The sequence below is a fragment of the Gymnoscopelus braueri genome, assembly GCF_963280865.1.
Source record: "Gymnoscopelus braueri genome assembly, chromosome: 12".
Taxonomy (NCBI): domain Eukaryota; kingdom Metazoa; phylum Chordata; class Actinopteri; order Myctophiformes; family Myctophidae; genus Gymnoscopelus; species Gymnoscopelus braueri.
The window spans coordinates 53,641,396-53,662,329 of NC_137614.1; the positions used below are offsets into that span (position 1 = coordinate 53,641,396).

The following is a 20,934-nucleotide window of genomic DNA, read 5'->3' on the forward strand; positions in this document are numbered from 1 at the left end:
CACACGGTCACGACTCTTTCTGTTCTGGCCCCACAGTGGTGGAATGAACTTCCCACTGATGTTAGGACAGCAGAGGTCACTGCCCATATTTCGCCGCAGGCTGAAAAACCCACCTCTTCAGGAAACACTACCCTTCCTCTCTGCCTGACCTACTTGTTGTTAACTAGTTGTACGAACGCTTGTTTTCTATTGCTGTATTGTTTATTGGATCTTGTTTAGTCGATACACTTATTTGTTTTAGCTCATGCTCATTTGATTTAGCTATTTTTGTCTCATCTGTTTAAGGAAATAGGTGGCTGATATATTGCACTTTTACCTTAGCGCTAGGTATACTCTTGGTTGCTTGTTTTTGCAGAAAATGCAGAAAATGCACTAAAGACTTCTGGTGATTAGTAGTTTTCGTTCCCTACCTAATGTTGAATACACTTATTGTAAGTCGCTTTGGATAAAAGCGTCTGCTAAATGACTGTAATGTAATGTAATCTATATAGAGTCTGGAACTACACCTCCTGAATGCTATATAGAGTCTGGAACTACACCTCCTGAATGTTATATAGGGTCTGGAACTACACCTCCTGAATGCTATATAGAGTCTGGAACTACACCTCCTGAATGCTATATAGAGTCTGGAACTACACCTCCTGAATGCTATATAGAGTCTGGAACTACACCTCCTGAATGCTATATAGAGTCTGGAACTACACCTCCTGAATGCTATATAGAGTCTGGAACTACACCTCCTGAATGTTATATAGAGTCTGGAACTACACCTCCTGAATGTTATATAGAGTCTGGAACTACACCTCCTGAATGTTATATAAAGTCTGGAACTACACCTCCTGAATGTTATATAGAGTCTGAACTACACCTCCTGAATGTTATATAGAGTCTGGAACTACACCTCCTGAATGTTATATAGAGTCTGAACTACACCTCCTGAATGTTATATAGAGTCTGAACTACACCTCCTGAATGTTATATAGAGTCTGGAACTACACCTCCTGAATGTTATATAGAGTCTGGAACTACACCTCCTGAATGTTATATAGAGTCTGGAACAACACCTCCTGAATGTTATATAGAGTCTGGAACTACACCTCCTGAATGTTATATAGAGTCTGGAACTACACCTCCTGAATGCTATATAGAGTCTGGAACTACACCCTCCTGAATGTTATATAGAGTCTGGAACTACACCTCCTGAATGTTATATAGAGTCTGGAACTACACCTCCTGAATGTTATATAGAGTCTGGAACTACACCTCCTGAATGTTATATAGAGTCTGAACTACACCTCCTGAATGTTATATAGAGTCTGGAACTACACCTCCTGAATGCTATATAGAGTCTGGAACTACACCTCCTGAATGTTATATAGAGTCTGAACTACACCTCCTGAATGTTATATAGAGTCTGGAACTACACCTCCTGAATGTTAAATAGAGGGGAGGGGTAGCCCAGGGAGAGTGAGGTGATACTCTGGAGATATAATATTCTATGATTTTTTCAAAGGTTACTGAAAACACTCGAAAATCGCTGGCAGTGGCTTAGCAAATGATGTTTTATTTCTGCCAGCGTATAGATGTAAGTGTATTCACTAACAACATATTAACAGGTATGAATTATAGTCATGTTGTTGCTCTGTAGCATATGGCTCTGTGCTTGTATCTGTTGTTGCTCTGTAGCACATGGCTCTGTGCTTGTATCTGTTGTTGCTCTGTAGCACATGGCTCTGTGCTTGTATCTGTTGTTGCTCTGTAGCACATGGCTCTGTGCTTGTATCTGTTGTTGCTCTGTAGCACATGGCTCCTGTGCTTGTATCTGTTGTTGCTCTGTAGCACATGGCTCTGTGCTTGTATCTGTTGTTGCTCTGTAGCACATGGCTCTGTGCTTGTATCTGCAGCGTTTCCTTGTTAAATGTGAACGCAGTTTATGATGAGTGAACATTATTATCAACCACAACCATGAGTCATAGCTCTATCTGGGAGGGGAGAGAGAGAGAGAGAGAGAGAGAGAGAGAGAGAGAGAGAGAGAGAGGAGAGAGAGAGAGAGAGAGAGAGAGAGACTTGCATCGTGACTTGCACCCCCCCCCCCCCCGCCCCCCCCCATGGTACTGCCTGAACTAAAACATAAATATTCAATAAATAAATCATAAATGTGTTAAAAACATAAACAGACTATACTTGTGTGATTCAGTGCACTGATAGTTAACCATTTAAGCATATTATTACTTGGTTGACCGGGCCCTCTCCTATTTTTCAGGACCAAATCTCTTCAACAAATTCAACAGATCTACAAGCTCACACTGTACAGAAGTCCACAACGGTGACGCTCAACATGTTCAACTCAAACACAAGAGCAGCTTATTCATTTGCTGAATGTATGAATGTAATCAAAATGACACAGATCTCTCTCTCTCTCTCTCTCTCTCTCTCTCTCCTCTCTCTCTCTCTCTCTCTCTCTCTCTCTCTCTCTCTCTCTCTCTCTCTCTCTCTCTCTCTCTCTCTCTCTCCTCTCTCTCTCTCTCTCTCTCTCTCTGCACTACCAGGGAGTACTGAAGTAAGTACAGTAAGTACAGTAAGTACAGTAAGTACAGTAAGTACATTAGTGCATCAATAAGGATCATCTTATTATCAACAGTATCTCTAGTGGCTGGCAGCTCTCTTCTTTCACATAGTCAGCATCGGTGGTGGAAAGTAACTAAGTACATGTACTCAAGTACACAGCCCACAGCTTGTAGATCTGCTATTTTCAAAATATCTTTTATACATTGTGAAACCTGAAATGAGATAATCTGCATAACGAGTACTTTTACTTTTGGTACCTTAAGTGCATTTTGATGCCAATACTTCTGTACTTTTACTCGAGTATAAAATGTGAATACAGAACTTTTACTTCTAACAGAGTATATTTCCCAGTGGTGGAAAAAGTACTCACATGTTTTACTTAAGTAAAAGTATCAATACTGCAATGTAGAAATACTCTGTTACAAGAGAAAGTCTGGAATTCAAAATTTACTTGAGTAAAAGTACAAAAGTATTGGTGTCAAAATATACAAAGGTAAAACAGAGTATATTTCCATATTGTGGTATTGGTACTTTTACTTCTTCCACCACGCAGACAGGTTTCTTCTTTCATGTAGTCAGCATGTATGTACAGTAATGTACAGTAAAGACTTCCAGGAATACATGCGGCTCAAATTATTATTATTATTATTATTATGGACGTTTCCCGTTTTTCCTTAAGAAAAGAAAGCTTTTAAAAGGCGTCTCCATTCCACCGGCCACAGACTGCAGACTCCAGGATGAAGTGGACCAACGTTACAGAGCGGATGAAGACGCTAATGTGTCTGGAGGAGCATTGATTTCCAGGCTGCGTTTTAACTGTAAACACACTGGTTCCGGGAGTAATAATAATAACCACAAAACCACACGTTATGGGTACGTGGGCTAAGGGGCTTGTATTCACCTTATTCCTGGCTTTCTCCAGGGCGCCGCCATTTCCTCTTAGAGGGGGCGCCATTGAGTTTTTCCTCTGTGTGCTGCTTCATTGTCTCCGCCAGGCCGAAAGGCATGGCGAGAGAGTGTGTTTTACCCCATGTCTGTCCGTCTGTCCGTGTGTCCGTCCGTGTGTGTCCGTGTGTGTGTGTCCTGTCCGTGTGCGACCAGCTAATCTCAGGCACCGTCGCCCCGGTCGCTGTGAAACTGTGCACACACACTCCCTGATCAGAAAACATACCATCTTGTAGATCTGCTATTTTTGAAAAATCTGGAACATTTGTGCAAATCTGAATATATATATTTTTTAAAGGGAACATTTGTAAACACAATATTTTGAGGTGGGGGTCCTACATATAATATTGGGGGTCCTTGACATGAAAAAGTTTGAGAACCACTGATATAGAAACATAGGATTTAGATGACATTTTGTAGAATCCTCCAGAAACAAAGATTTGAGTTACAAATGTGTGCCGGTGGTGCCATGGTTGTATTAAAGAGGTGGTGCCATGGTTGTATTAAAGAGGTGGTGCCATGGTTTTGCACTTTTTCTCTTTTTCATGTGTCTATGAGGTTGATAGAACTTCATTAAGCCCCCTGGTGGTGTTTTTATGGTGTTTTATGTCTTCTCTGACTATTTTGAGTTTCTTCCTGGAGGCTGAAACCTTGAGGGTCAAACGTGCCAATAGAGAAACAGCGCTTTAATGACATAGTAAAAACATACCCTCCCCCTCATTATCATAACACAACAGGTGTGGACATGAGGAGGAGGAGGGACTAGGACAGGTGGGTGGTGCTAAGGTGGTGGAGGAGGTGCTAAGGTGAGAACCAGGTATACTTAATGAACTGGAGGCGTGTCCACATAAAAACATAATTTTAACAATTTCTGTACACTTTTTGAAAACAATCTTCCTCCTAGTATAACCATAATACCTGATGATTATGTTTTAGGGGGGGGGGAATCACTGAAAATCACGGCACCTCATCTTTAATATATATATATATATAAGATTTGCGCAAATGTTCATGATTTAAACAAAAATAGCAGATCTACAAGTGCACAGCGCGGCACAGAGTGCTATGCGGTTGTAGATCTGCTATTTTTAATAGCCAAAGAAATCTGAAAATCTCACACAGATGTCCCTCAAATCCCTCAAAAAATGCAGTTCGCTGGGCTCATTTAAAACAGCCCTAAAAACTCATCTTTCTGGAGGCCAAAAGAGGAGGTAGTACCAGTTTCCCGGTAGACAGACGACCCCCCTCCCCCTTTTTTGTATATATATTTTTTCATGCTTTTTGCTTTTTTTCCTTATTTTTTTGTACATAGTGTTATTTTTCCCCTGTATTTTATGTTGATATTTGAACTGTTTGGTTGCTACTATATAGTCTATGAAATTAATACAAGGATCCCAACGGAAACAAGTCCGCAAAGACTTTTTTGGACGGACCTTTTAGACAAAAGTATTATAAATGTAACTGTGTTGTTTTACATGATTTTTGCCTAATTACAAATTTAAATCAATCAATCAATCAATCAATCAATCAATCAATGTGTTCCCGGTCTAAATGTGTTAACTGTGAGTTTAGTCTCTGTTTTCAATGGTTTTAGACTCTATAGGAAACTGGGTTAAACCATTTAGACTGGGTTAAACCATTTAGACTGGGTTAAACCATTTAGACTGGGTTAAACCATTTAGACTGGGTTAAACCATTTAGACTGGGTTAAACCATTTAGACTGGGAAAGCGTCATTTGAGATTTCTTTGGCCATTAAAAAAAAATAGCACCGAGTGCCGCGCTATGAACTTGTAGATCTGCTATTTTTTTGCGAACGTGTTTAACTCCGATCTGAGCTTCTGGGAGGTCCCTGGAACAACATGTTTTGAGATGGGGTCCACGGGCCAAATACATATCATTTTGCGGGTCCTTGACTTGGAAAAGTTGGAGCATATGGCAACATAATGTCAGGATTTAGAAAACATGTTTAGATGATGTATTTGGCCGCGGACCCCCATCTCAAAATTTTGAGATTTGAGATACAAATGTTCGCTTTAGGAAATATATATTCAAAGATTTGCACACATTTTCACGATTTTTCAAAATTGTGAATCGTTTTTTAATAGCCAAAGAAATAAAAAAAATGACACAGATGCGTTCCCGGTCTTAAAGGGTTAATCCTATATTGAAACGTTCAACTTTCTTTGTAGAATAATCATGGAGCAATTATGAAAACAAAGTTATTACAAAGTGCTGAAGTGTGAAATAAAAAGTATGCCATTTCAACGTTCAATTTAAATGATGGAAGGGCCGTTCTACAAAAGAAAAGGTTCAGAGCACATTGATGCATGTGAAACAGTTCAGTGCTAAGAAATAAGAAATAAAACATTAGGAGTATAAACATTATGAAACCAAATCTCTCTCTGTGGCCTTTATTTCACTTCCACTTATTTCACTTCCACTTCTACCAGTTTCCCGGTAGACAGACGACCCCCCTCCCCTTTTTTTTGGTATATATATTTTTTTCTTCATGCTTTTTTTGGGTACATAGTGGTATTTTTTCTCTGTATTTCTATGTTGATATTTGAACTGTTTGGTTGCTACTATATATGTCTATGAAATTAATTCAAGGACCCCAACGGAAACAAGTCCGCAAGGACTTTTTTGGTCGGACCTTTTAGTCAAAAGTATAATAAATGTAACTGTGTTGTTTTACATTATTTTGCCTAATAAAAATTTCAATCAATCAATCAATCAATCAATCCACACATGTTTGGGGGTCATTTTAACGTCTTACTCTGGAGGCTTGTGTGTTTCATCACCACAGACCGTTGGACGCAATGCGTTATGAGTTTATAGATCAGATATTTTCAGCCCCAACTACCAGGTTTATTGACCAATCAATGCTTGATTTATGGACATGTCGCACCATGAAAATAGATGTAAAAGCTATCAACACTCGTGAATGCAATGTATTTTGAATTCAGAGAGCTTGTGGATCTGCTATGTTTGGTACGACCATGCACTGAAGTATTCATGGAGCTCAGTGGTGGGCGTGGCAGTGGAAAACCATCCACGGGACTGCTCTCTTTTCTTTTCCTCCCCTCCGAATTAATAAATCATTTATCCAAAATATTCTGGTGGTCATGAGCCCGCCATCTACTGCTGGTTGGGCACTCCTGAGCTATATATAGGATATATGAAAAACTAAAAACAAAGTGGAAGTCATAGAGTATGGAAATTAAAACAAGGGTGTTAGTTGCTGGTTCATTTTTAGCCTGTTTTTTATTTATGCGCCGAGTACAAGGGAGTTACGTGCGGTCCTTACGTGTTTAAACATGATCAACTGGTCTCACTGAGTAACTGAGTCATCTAAACTAATGTGTAATTAATTGATGCCCCGTCACGCCATGCGTGTCGCAGATGCGATGCGTTATGTTGATATAACAAGTTTGTTCATCGAACATATTCTATCCACCATTTAACTACCAGATGACAGAGAGCAGCTGCAGAAATCGCCACACCGTGGCTGAACGGCCACACTACACCTTGAAATAAAATAACACATTTCAACGGGGCGGTGCTAAGAATCTGGGGTGTTAACTGAGAGAGGTTCCGTCCGTTGTCCAGAGCCATTCAGAGCCATCCAGGGGCAGCTTTTTGAAGGTCGCGCCAGAACGAATAGTCGACCCCTGTATACCTAGGCTATTTGAAAATAGCCGATCAACAAGCTCACAACGTGTCGCATCGCGACACGTTGTGAGCTTGCAGATCGGCTATTAGCAAACGTTTTAGTACTTTTACTTTTGGTACTTTCGGTACATTTTGATACCAATACTTTTGTACTTTTACTCAAGTGAATTTTTTATTCTGGACTTTCAATACTTTTGCTTAACACATTGAGTGCCAAAACCGTAATATTACGGTTTCGCAAATACACCCGTGGAGTGCCAAAAAGCCAAAAAACGTAAATCTACGTTTTTTTACCTTTTATTTTTTTTCGCCCTGAAATCACCCATGAACACTCTAAGAAGTTAAGGGACAGATGGATCACCGTGCCAAAAAATCTGTCTCCCATCCGCTTCCATTCTATCTCCTTGCTAAAAACCTCTGTATCTCCTTAACTTTTTACAGTGGGCAAAACGAGACATTCTCGATGCGCGATCGCTCTGCAACGGTGACTCACATGAGACATTGTTGTTGTTCCAGGCTTTAGCCAGGACCATTGTGCACCCTGTAGCCTACACATGCATTGTTTTTCATGGATTGCTCGTCGTGGGGTCTAGAGCTCTAAACAGTACAGCGCAGCGCAACGGTGAGATTTCCGGCACCGAACGCAATGCTATTATAACATTCTGGCACCCAATGTGTTAAGTAAAACATTTGAGTACTTTCCCCATCGCCGTCAATCAATGGACCAATCAGATGAGCTCACCGGTGAAGTTGACCTGTCGGATGTACTTGAGCAGCAGGCTGCCGTTGATGGCGTCCATCTGGGGGCAGAGCCCCACCTTGCCGGGGCAGAGGTCGCGGTGCATGGCGTGCAGGGCGTGGGCCATGGAGTAGACGGCGTCGATCACAAACTGGACCTTCCCCTCCTGTTCGTACTGAGAGTCTTTACCGATGCGCTCCAGATCTGGAAGAGGACAAACGGCAAAGCGTTATGAAATAAATATATAACTGTGATTCTCAATGTGTAGAATCTGGAGGGACGGAGAATGGGTGTTTTTCCCCTCTGTGTGTGATGTGTGTGGTGTGTGTGGTGTGTGTGTGATGTGTGTGGTGTGTGTGATGTGTGTGGTGTGTGTGGTGTGTGTGGTGTGTGTGATGTGTGTGGGTGTGAAGTGGAACTTACTCAAGTAGCCTACTGTACTTAACACATTGACTGCCAGAATTATTTCACATTTTTTTGCAGTTTTCTGCCAGAGATTTTTCATTGAAAAAACAAAAAAGTACCCAGGAGCCGAGATACAGAATTTTTAAGTTTTAAGTTAACAAGGAAGTGGATAGGGGTCTAGATCTTCGAAAAATCATATCTCCTTGGTCTTTGGGTCAAATTTTAAAACCTAAGTCATTCTTGGCAGGCAAGTGATGGATTCTAAAGAATGCATATATGCATTATTGGCAGGCAACGTGTAAGTATAGTTTTTAGGTATTTGTATTTTACTTGAGTATTTCCAATTTCCAATACTTCTACTTCTACTCCACTACATCTCGGATCCAAATATTGTACTTTTTACTCCACTGCAATTATTTGAAAACTTTAGTTACTAGTTACTTTGCAGATATACATTATTACATTATAAAACATACATTAAACACTTTAGCCCTATTTTATACATAAGCTATTTGAAAATAGCAGATCTACAAGCTCACAACGCGTCGCAGCGCGACGCGACGCGTTGTGAGCGACGCGTTGTGAGCTTGTAGATCTGCTATTTTTTAATATTTTAGTACTTTTACTTTTGGTTCTTTAAGTACATTTTGATGCCAATACTTTTGTACTTTTACTCAAGTAACATTTCGAACACAGGCCTTTTACTTGTAACAGAGTATTTTTTACATTGCAGTATTGATGCTTTTACTAAAAAAAGTAAAAAAGAAAAAAGTAAAAACTGTGAGTACTTTTTCCACCACTGAATGTGTGGGTGTGTGTGTGTGTGTGTGTGTGTGTGTGTGTGTGTGTGTGTGTGTGTGTGTGTGTGTGTGTGTGTGTGTGTGTGTGTGTGTGTGCGTGTGCGTGCGCGAGCGTGCGTGAGCAGTGGTGGAAAAAGTACTACATTTTGAAAGAAGGCAATTTTGGTAACATGATTAATGTGTTAAAATTCTATACAGAATCAATAATAACCCCCAGGTTCTTTACTGTATAAATGATTTATACAATTGTAAAAAAAAAATCTACTCGGTCTCAGACAGTGGCATAGCCAGAACTTTTTTATACTTTATTTGCGGGTTCGTGACGGATTTGGGATACCTATATATACACGGTTATCAAAATGGCTGAATATGATAAAAATGAAAACATTAAAATATATTTATATTTTTGGGGTAAGCAGAAAAAACAAATGGGTGGGCCCAGGCCTACCTATGCCCACCCGTGGCTACGCCCCTGGTCTCAGAGGAGGGTTGTGGACACCCGCCTACCAGTGACATCATCTTTAGGATTTTTTTTTTTCCCTCAGGATTTCAATGACTTTATTTAGATGTGTATTAAAGTGAAAAAACAATAGCTTCTAGTTCAGCATGCAAACAGATACAGAGATCTCCGCATGTGGGCATATCAGCATGCCCATATATGGGCATATACTGATGACATCAGGGATCTCCATATATGGGCATAAAAGGGACAAGGACTGACAGATACAGAGATCTCCATATATGGACATATGAGTCAGATTGGCGGTGTGACGTAGGTGTCTCTCTCTCTCTCTCTCTCTCTCTAGGTGGTCCTCCATCGTTGCTTCCAGTCATCCCGGTTCTCCAGACATCTGGTCAGTTCGTTGGTACTTTGTGCTCCTGCATCGTTCTTGAGTACATCCACGTATGTCATGGTGGGACGTCCTCGTGACCGATGGCCGTGCGTTGGTTCCCACAGCACCAATATGTTGGCTGGCAGTTTGTGACATAGGTGTGAGGGCCACGTAGAGCCCCCAACCTCTAGTTTTTCATGATTTACATTAAACTGGAATGTTAGAATATGATCATTAGACTGCTTCCTAGGAAGGGGGGATTTGATTATTATTTACTGTTAAACAACAGATACAGTTATTATATTGGAACATCAGACTCTAACCGGGTCTCGTTATTGATCACAAACATGAATCAAAAGGTGATTATTTGGTGCAGGTAGGGAGACCGGGGACAAAAGTAACACTTTTTGTATTTTTCTTCATAATTCAAAGACTACTTGAAATATCCTAGTCATCTTTTGCTATAAGAAACATATATATGTGCCCTAATTAATAATAACATTTAAGCTTTCACTAATAAGGACAAGACTAAAATATTACTTTGAAGTATTACAATTTCCCCCGTGACGGGGGCAGTTGTAACACTGTAAGAATAAGTCATATTAATACACTGTATCTCAAATAAAAGCACATCACTAAGTAATATGAATTTGTTATCATTTAACAGTTTTACTTACAAATGTTTTATATACATAATTACAATTATTTTGTATTTTTATTGGAATAATTTTATTTTTCAATTTTGTTTTTTCAAATGTATGTCTATTTTTTATTTAAATGTATTTTTACTTTGAAATGTAGTGACATTTAGTGAAATATGTTCATTTACTAACATAAAAGTATGAAATCCCAGACAAAAAAATATGCTTGCATTGAAAACACATTGTTACAATTGACCCCGGTCACTTTGTTACAATTTCCCCCGATGGGGCAACCATGATAAAATCCCATATTCTAGCTAGAAACACCTATAGTAGCATAGGCTACTGACGTTAATTTGTGACCAATAACATAGAGATACAATTCATCCAAGTTTAAATTAGCTGACATCTTATCTTTAGACAGCAGAAGGAAAATAACGTACACACAAAAATTTACATTTACACCTCAAAATCAGTTTGTTGTTGAAAAACTTCTGCTGAGATGAAATGATCATTCTATCCTTCCATAGGCAGTGAAAGGACCCTACTGAGCATGTGCACAAGAAGTCTCACCCCTCTAGCTTATTTCTAATTAGAGTTATTGAGTGTGTTACTTTTGCCCCCTGTTACTTTTGTTCCTGGTCTCTCCCAAACAAGAAGCTTTCTTATTAATGGTTCCAAAGTAAAACACAGAAGATCATTATGGACTGTGCTCAAGTCATCTGTGATTTATTAACCTGTAACATTGAGCCATTGTTTCTTTCTTTTTTTTTTGTGTAGAGTAGATCTTTTTTTCAGTTCCTCTTGGTAGTCATGGCTGCCAGTTCCCATCTGATGTTGTGTGGGAGTTCAGACTGCTCCAGATCATACTGAATAACTGATAGCTTACATAACGTCTTCAGACTAGGACTCAAGTCTAAGATGATCAGGTCATCAGAGAGTGTTCTGTCAGGTTTGTTTCCTCCACAGAGGATGATACGATCTCCCACCATGCAACAGCACATACTATACATTGGACCTGGTCCTTTCCCCTTGGGCTCAACCTTCTTCCAGGAGAAGGTCTCTGGATTGTATTTCCACAGATCATTGAGGTACTGGTGAAAGTTTTCACCACCATATACATACAGCTCTCCATTGTAGGTAAAGGCTGAATGATCACAGCGTCTTTCTGGAAGAAGCTGTGCAGAAGGTGTGTTCAGCCAGCAGTCGGTCTCTGTGTCAAACACTCTGATGGTGTTGTAAAGGAGTCCCTGGGCCCCCCAGCCCCTATAGCCACCAAATACAAACATCTTTGTCCCGATGATGGTGGCAGAGTGACCTGATGAACCAGGTGCTGTAGTTCCTCTTAGTAGGGGGTACTAAGCACAAAAAATGGCCAAATCGTTACGCGGCGGATAAAAGCATGACATTTGATACAGATGTCCCTTGGGTCATCCTAAAACATCCTAGAAGGGGTGCCCAAAAAAATCTTAAACAGGAAGTGACTTATGGACAAAATTCAAAATGGCCACCTAAACTGTTGACCGTTGACTCAAAAGACACCAAAAGAATCTCCAAAAAGCATAAAATTTGGCACATATATCCCTTGGGTCATCCTAAGACATCCTAGAAGGGGTGCCCAAAGGAATCTGAAACAGGAAGTGAGTTATTGACTAAATTGAAAATGGCCGCCTAGTGTTGTCGATTGACTCAAAAGACAACTAAAGAATCTCATAAAAGCATACAATTTGGCACACATGTCTTTTTGGTCATCCTAAGACATCCTAGAAGGGGTGCCCAAAGAAATCTTAAGCAGGAACTGAGTTATTGACAAAATTGAAAATGGCCGCCTACAGTGTTATCTATTGACTCAAAAGACAACTAAAGAATCTCATAAAAGCATACAATTTGGCATATATGTCCCTTGGGTCATCCCAAGACATCCCAGAAGGGGTGCCCAAAAAAATCTTAAACAGGAAGTGAGTCATTGACAAAATTGAAAATGACCGCCTACAGTGTTGTCGATTGACTCAAAAGACAACTAAAGAATCTCATAATGGCATACATGTCCCTTGGGTCATCCTAAGACATCCTAGAAGGGGTGCCTGAAATTATCTGAAACAGGAAGTGAGTTATTGACTAAATTGAAAATGGCTGTGTACAGTCTTGACAGATGATGCAAAAGACACTCATAAAAAATAATCTCATAAAAGCATGAAATTTGGTACAAATGTCCCTTGGGTGATCTGAATGCATCCTAAGGGGTGCCAAAAAAAGTTTGAATAGTCTCTCAATGGAAAACACTCCTCCCACACGGGCTGCACTGCTACAATATTCAAATCGAGCAGCCAATCTAGCATTTGGTCCAGAAGCCTGAAAGCTATGCAATCTCTACCATCTCCTGACAAATAAATTAAAGTCGCTGATTCGTGGACACCTTTATGGACACTCTTGCCAGAGGCTGCTTAAGTTTGTAGAGAACTCAAGTGTGGCTGCAAAGCTGAGCCCTTCTGTTCGAGAAAGTGTAGATGCCGGGATGCTGGGTTACCTTGCAGAGCATTATGCCAATGTGCTGGTAATTGCGAAATGGCACACATGAATACATGTAGTTACTAAACACTAATCACAAAAAAACAGTAATGATCAAGAAGAAAATACATGAGAAGATAGAGTGTAAAACAAGCAAGAAGATGTAGAGTGCAAAATAAATAAGATGCAGAGAGTAAAATAAGAATATGCAGAGTAAGATAAGATGCAGAGTAAAATAAATGAGAATATGCAGAGAGTTAGATAAATAAAGAAGATTCAAAGAGTACAATAAAAAAATTATGCAGAAAGTAAAATAAATAAGTGATGTAGAAATGAAAACAGAAGGTAGACTACAAAATACGGCAAGTTATGCACTGCATAACCTGTCGTATTGAGTCTGCATAATATGCAGACTGCCATGGTCAACTGTTTAAACAGCCATTTAGAATTTCTTCAACATGGTCCCTTCCTAAAAAGTTTAATAAACAAGCAAACAAATAAATAACCCCTTCTAGGATATATTAAGAAGCACTCAATGTACGTACCAAATTATACACTTTTATGACGTCCCCTTATGTTTTCTTTTGTGTCAACTGCTTTTAGGCGGTCACTTCCTGTTTAAAACCTTTTTGGGCACCCCTTGTAGGATGCGTTCAGATCACCCAAGGGACATTTGTACCACATTTCATGCTTTTATGAGATTCTGTAGGTATCTTGCATCATCTTTCAACACTGTAGGCGGCCATTTTCAATTTAGTCAATAACTCACTTCCTGTTTCAGATTATTTTTGGTACCCCTTCTAGGATGTGTTAGGATGACCCAAGGGACATATATGCCAAATTGTATACTTTTTGGAGATTCTATAGGCTTTTTGAGTCAATCGCCAACACTGTAGGCGGCCATTTTCAATTTAGTCAATAACTCACTTCCTGTTGAAGACTTTTTTGGGCACCCCTTCTAGGATGTCTTAGGATGACCCAAGGGACATGTGTGACACATTTTATACTTTTTGGAGATTCTTTAGTTGTCTTTTGAGTCAATCGACAACACTAGGCGGCCATTTTCAATTTGGTCAATAACTCACTTCCTGTTTCAGATTTTTTTGGGCTACCCTTCTAGGATGTCTTAGGATGACCCAAAGGACATGTGTGCCACATTTTATGCTTTTTGGAGATTATTTTGGTGTCTTTTGAGTCAACGGTCAACAGTTTAGGTGGCCATTTTGGATTTTGTCCATAACTCACTTCCTGTTTAAGATTTTTTTGGGCACCCCTTCTAGGATGTTTTAGGATGACCCAAGGGACATCTGTATCAAATTTCATGCTTTTATCCGCCGCGTAACGATTTTTCACTTAGTACCCCCTACTATCTGGTGTTAATTAAAGACCAGAACATTGTAGTGGTGTCCAACTTGTAGATGTCATTAGTGTCTCTTAGGGCATTAACGAATAGTGATTTATGGTATTCGAATTATTCGACCCAAAAGTATTCGAATATTTGATTTGATTATAAAAAATTAAAAACTTTTTTTTTTTTTTTTTTTTTTTTAATTGCATTGATTACTCGACTCAAGGAATGCGAGTTGACGTCACACCAGAGCTCACAGCTGCATGTCTGCTCTAGAAAAGCCACAAAAAAAAAAAATCTTTTTTTTTTCTACAGTGTAGTGTCTCAGTAAACTATAGGATCATAGAATACAGAGAGACAGTGTAGTGTCTCAGTAAACTATAGGATCATAGAATACAGAGAGACAGTGTAGTGTCTCAGTAAACTATAGGATCATAGAATACAGAGAGACAGTGTAGTGTCTCAGTAAACTATAGGATCGTAGAATACAGAGACAGTGTAGTGTCTCAGTAAACTATAGGATCATAGAATACAGAGAGACAGTGTAGTGTCTCAGTAAACTATAGGATCATAGAATACAGAGAGACAGTGTAGTGTCTCAGTAAACTATAGGATCATAGAATACAGAGAGACAGTGTAGTGTCTCAGTAAACTATAGGATCGTAGAATACAGAGACAGTGTAGTGTCTCAGTAAACTATAGGATCATAGAATACAGAGACAGTGTAGTGTCTCAGTAAACTATAGGATCATAGAATACAGAGAGACAGTGTAGTGTCTCAGTAAACTATAGGATCATAGAATACAGAGAGACAGTGTAGTGTCTCAGTAAACTATAGGATCGTAGAATACAGAGACAGTGTAGTGTCTCAGTAAACTATAGGATCATAGAATACAGAGACAGTGTAGTGTCTCAGTAAACTATAGGATCATAGAATACAGAGAGACAGTGTAGTGTCTCAGTAAACTATAGGATCATAGAATACAGAGACAGTGTAGTGTCTCAGTAAACTATAGGATCATAGAATACAGAGACAGTGTAGTGTCTCAGTAAACTATAGGATCATAGAATACAGAGACAGTATAGTGTCTCAGTAAACTATAGGATCATAGAATACAGAGACAGTGTAGTGTCTCAGTAAACTATAGGATCATAGAATACAGAGAGACAGTGTAGTGTCTCAGTAAACTATAGGATCATAGAATACAGAGACAGTGTAGTGTCTCAGTAAACTATAGGATCATAGAATACAGAGAGACAGTGTAGTGTCTCAGTAAACTATAGGATCATAGAATACAGAGAGACAGTGTAGTGTCTCAGTAAACTATAGGATCATAGAATACAGAGAGACAGTGTAGTGTCTCAGTAAACTATAGGATCATAGAATACAGAGACAGTGTAGTGTCTCAGTAAACTATAGGATCATAGAATACAGAGACAGTGTAGTGTCTCAGTAAACTATAGGATCATAGAATACAGAGACAGTGTAGTGTCTCAGTAAACTATAGGATCGTAGAATACAGAGACAGTGTAGTGTCTCAGTAAACTATAGGATCATAGAATACAAAGAGACAGTGTAGTGTCTCAGTAAACTATAGGATCATAGAATGCAGAGAGAGTGTAGTGTCTCAGTAAACTATAGGATCATAGAATAGAGAGACAGTGTAGTGTCTCAGTAAACTATAGGATCATAGAATACATAGACAGTGTAGTGTCTCAGTAAACTATAGGATCATAGAATACAGAGACAGTGTAGTGTCTCAGTAAACTATAGGATCATAGAATACAGAGAGACAGTGTAGTGTCTCAGTAAACTATAGGATCATAGAATACAGAGAGACAGTGTAGTGTCTCAGTAAACTATAGGATCATAGAATACAGAGAGACAGTGTAGTGTCTCAGTAAACTATAGGATCATAGAATACAGAGACAGTGTAGTGTCTCAGTAAACTATAGGATCATAGAATACAGAGACAGTGTAGTGTCTCAGTAAACTATAGGATCATAGAATACAGAGAGACAGTGTAGTGTCCCAGTAAACTATAGGATCATAGAATACAGAGAGACAGTGTAGTGTCTCAGTAAACTATAGGATCATAGAATACAGAGACAGTGTAGTGTCTCAGTAAACTATAGGATCATAGAATACAGAGAGACAGTGTAGTGTCTCAGTAAACTATAGGATCATAGAATACAGAGAGACAGTGTAGTGTCTCAGTAAACTATAGGATCATAGAATACAGAGAGACAGTGTAGTGTCTCAGTAAACTATAGGATCATAGAATACAGAGAGACAGTGTAGTGTCTCAGTAAACTATAGGATCATAGAATACAGAGACAGTGTAGTGTCTCAGTAAACTATAGGATCATAGAATACAGAGACAGTGTAGTGTCTCAGTAAACTATAGGATCATAGAATACAGAGACAGTGTAGTGTCTCAGTAAACTATAGGATCATAGAATACAGAGAGACAGTGTAGTGTCTCAGTAAACTATAGGATCATAGAATACAGAGACAGTGTAGTGTCTCAGTAAACAATAGGATCATAGAATACAGAGACAGTGTAGTGTCTCAGTAAACTATAGGATCATAGAATACATAGAGACAGTGTAGTGTCTCAGTAAACTATAGGATCATAGAATACAGAGAGACAGTGTAGTGTCTCAGTAAACTATAGGATCATAGAATACATAGAGACAGTGTAGTGTCTCAGTAAACTATAGGATCATAGAATACAGAGAGACAGTGTAGTGTCTCAGTAAACTATAGGATCATAGAATACAGAGAGACAGTGTAGTGTCTCAGTAAACTATAGGATCATAGAATACAGAGACAGTGTAGTGTCTCAGTAAACTATAGGATCATAGAATACAGAGACAGTGTAGTGTCTCAGTAAACTATAGGATCATAGAATACAGAGAGACAGTGTAGTGTCCCAGTAAACTATAGGATCATAGAATACAGAGAGACAGTGTAGTGTCTCAGTAAACTATAGGATCATAGAATACAGAGACAGTGTAGTGTCTCAGTAAACTATAGGATCATAGAATACAGAGAGACAGTGTAGTGTCTCAGTAAACTATAGGATCATAGAATACAGAGAGACAGTGTAGTGTCTCAGTAAACTATAGGATCATAGAATACAGAGAGAGTGTAGTGTGTCAGTAAACTATAGGATCATAGAATACAGAGACAGTGTAGTGTGTCAGTAAACTATAGGATCATAGAATACAGAGAGACAGTGTAGTGTCTCAGTAAACTATAGGATCATAGAATACAGAGAGACAGTGTAGTGTCTCAGTAAACTATAGGATCATAGAATACAGAGACAGTGTAGTGTCTCAGTAAACTATAGGATCATAGAATACAGAGACAGTGTAGTGTCTCAGTAAACTATAGGATCATAGAATACAGAGAGACAGTGTAGTGTCCCAGTAAACTATAGGATCATAGAATACAGAGAGACAGTGTAGTGTCTCAGTAAACTATAGGATCATAGAATACAGAGACAGTGTAGTGTCTCAGTAAACTATAGGATCATAGAATACAGAGACAGTGTAGTGTCTCAGTAAACTATAGGATCATAGAATACAGAGACACTATAGGATCATAGAATACAGAGAGACAGTGTAGTGTCTCAGTAAACTATAGGATCATAGAATACAGAGACAGTGTAGTGTCTCAGTAAACTATAGGATCATAGAATACAGAGACAGTGTAGTGTCTCAGTAAACTATAGGATCATAGAATACAGAGACAGTGTAGTGTCTCAGTAAACTATAGGATCATAGAATACAGAGACAGTATAGTGTCTCAGTAAACTATAGGATCATAGAATACAGAGACAGTGTAGTGTCTCAGTAAACTATAGGATCATAGAATACATAGAGTTTACTGAGACACTACACTGTCTCTCTGTATTCTATGTATGTGTTTACCTTGTTGAATTGTTTGACTGTCATTGACGTAAATCTAAGTTATCACTGTGTTTTAAGTGGTAACGCTAGAGGGCACTCTTCACCAACCTATGAATGCTGCGATTTGACCAGAGGTTTCCAGTGTCATGAGGAGCTGACGGCAAAAATAACATTTTCCTCAAAACATGACTTAGGCCAGGGGTCTTCAACAGGGGGTCCGGGACCCCTAGGGGGTCCTCAGAGTTACTACAGGGGGTCTGCCAAATCTTTGTGATATGATTATTATTGTTTTTACATTAACCACTTGAACCCTAGCATCCCTTTTTCTGAGGAGAACTTTAGCCAAAAATAGCAGATCTACAAGCTCACAACGCCTCGCGCTGCAAGGCGTTGTGAGCTTGTAGATCGGCTATTTTCGGCAAAGAGTTATAGGTGTAGAGGGAAAAAAGAGCAGAAAACATTCATCTGTAACACAATTTTATATAATTTTGAGGGGGTCCCTGATTCATCTCTCTCTCAGCTAGGGGGTCCTTGGCCTGAAAACGTTGAAGACCCCTGACTTAGGCCATTAGTTTAGCAAGGTGACGAAATGTGGATCGTCAAAAAGACACAAATTAAGGTAAAACTTCTGTCAGTGACGGATGAAGTAATGAATTAATACCTGGCACTGAATGTGTTAAGTTACTTTCTACCACTGGAGTCCAGTGAGTCAACGCTCAGACAGGATTTAACCAGCTGAGAGTTTGTCTCTTAATGAGTTGATTGCATTTCATATCGATTATGTTTTCATCTTTATTGATTAGGTTTTAACAGCGTATGTAACGGTGTCGTTAAGCCGCTGCTCTCACAATTAACCTCAAAACGATGTCCGACGTTTAATTTCCTCCTGCCTAATGAAATGACAACCATCCCATCCTCCATCTGAAAAGCCATTATGTTGGAGCTAAATGAAAACGCTTACATCTGTATCTGTTATCTCTGCTAAAGTGCAAATAGATGTAGCGTTATGGATTTAGACTCAACGACATCATGTGTTTTAATCCACGGCAAATCATCATACTGTGTGATGGAAGGAAGACGTACTGAAGAGTTTTTAAACAAGTACAATTAGCAATATCTCAATGTAGAAATGCTCTGTTAACTCATTCCCTGCCTAGAACGTAAAAAACGTAATTATTTCCAATTACCAATTCTGCCAAGAACGTAAAAAACATAATTTTGAAAATACTTTGATTTCATAAAGATCTCACCGTCCTTCATCTCTCGTAATGATACATTTCATTGTAACACCACCGGATACGGAAATGACGTCAATCGAAGATTTCCGTTTCGGCCTGCTTCCTGTTTAAGTCCCCCTCTAAAACGGCATTATCTCGGCTTTGTTTTTCTTCGCCGTGAAACGCTGTTTAGAAATGCTGTTTAGAAACACTGTTTAGAAACACTGTTTAGAAACTGCTACTACTGCAAAATGGAAAATAAAAGTAATGTATTAAAAATGTATGTTAAAACGTACAAAACAGTAAACGTACAAAAGTGTTGGCATCAGAATATACTGAGGTGCCAAAAGTACGAGTACTCATAATGAATTGCCTATTTAACATTTAGCTTTTTTCTTTATCTTTCAAGATCCTCTAACCATTCAGCTATATGGAAGATACAGTGATGGAAGAAGTACTCACATGTTTTACTTAAATAAAAGTATCAATACTGCAATTTTGGGGTTCCTGTTGCTATAGTATATAGCAACATACATTTGTTGTAATTTTTGAATAAATATTTGACGTTTCTCTGAAAACTTAGGTCAGGATTTAGAAGGCGTTTTTGGAATGGGCCTCAGGTCTCTAAATGAGTTCAGATAAAGGCTTGTCCGGAATTCTCTATTGACTGAACATAGATGTTTAAGAGTTCATAGCGTTACTCACTGGTGCATTTCTTGACCCCGGAGCCTTTCTTCAGAGCGTGCCGACTCAGCTTGCACTGGAAGTTGTTCTCCCAGAACTCAGCGAACCAGATGTTCCTCCTGTTGTTCTCCAGAGTTCTGCTGATGAAGTACCGGTCAAACCCTACGAGAACACCAACAACACAGTAAAGGGATAGTTCACGCAAAAACTACTTATATTTTTCCTATCGATTAGTCACCCCATGGACTCTTGACCCCATGGAGACTTGAACCCATAGAGACTTGACCCCATGGAGACTTGACCCCATGGACACTTGACCCCATGAAGACTTGACCCCATGGACACTTGACCCCATTATCATCGTTATCATTATTAACGATGATTAATATCATTACTATCATTACGATCATTACTATCATTACGATCATTACGATCATTACGATCATTACTATCATTACGATCATTACCTCGTATGGACTGTTATTATTCATATGAATATTCATATCATAATTACCTCTTATGGACTGTCATTATGAATATTCATATATTATCATAATTACCTCGTATGGACTGTCATTATGAATATTCATATATTATCATAATTACCTCATATGGTCTGTCATTATGAATATTCATATATTATCATAAATACCT

At 39.0% G+C, this 20,934-nt stretch overlaps 1 protein-coding gene across 1 annotated transcript in view; it reads right to left on the reverse strand.

Moving 5' to 3' along the window:
• Positions 1 to 20,934, reverse strand: part of LOC308097523 (metabotropic glutamate receptor 4-like) — a gene marked incomplete at both ends in the record, with an annotated part of 111,432 nt that overhangs the window by 32,043 nt on the left and 58,455 nt on the right. Inside the window, 2 exons of the mRNA XM_080445342.1 lie at positions 7,930 to 8,130; positions 20,302 to 20,442. Of these exons, the coding sequence (XP_080301468.1) occupies positions 7,930 to 8,130; positions 20,302 to 20,442 (342 nt within the window). The remainder of the gene's footprint in view (positions 1 to 7,929; positions 8,131 to 20,301; positions 20,443 to 20,934) is intronic.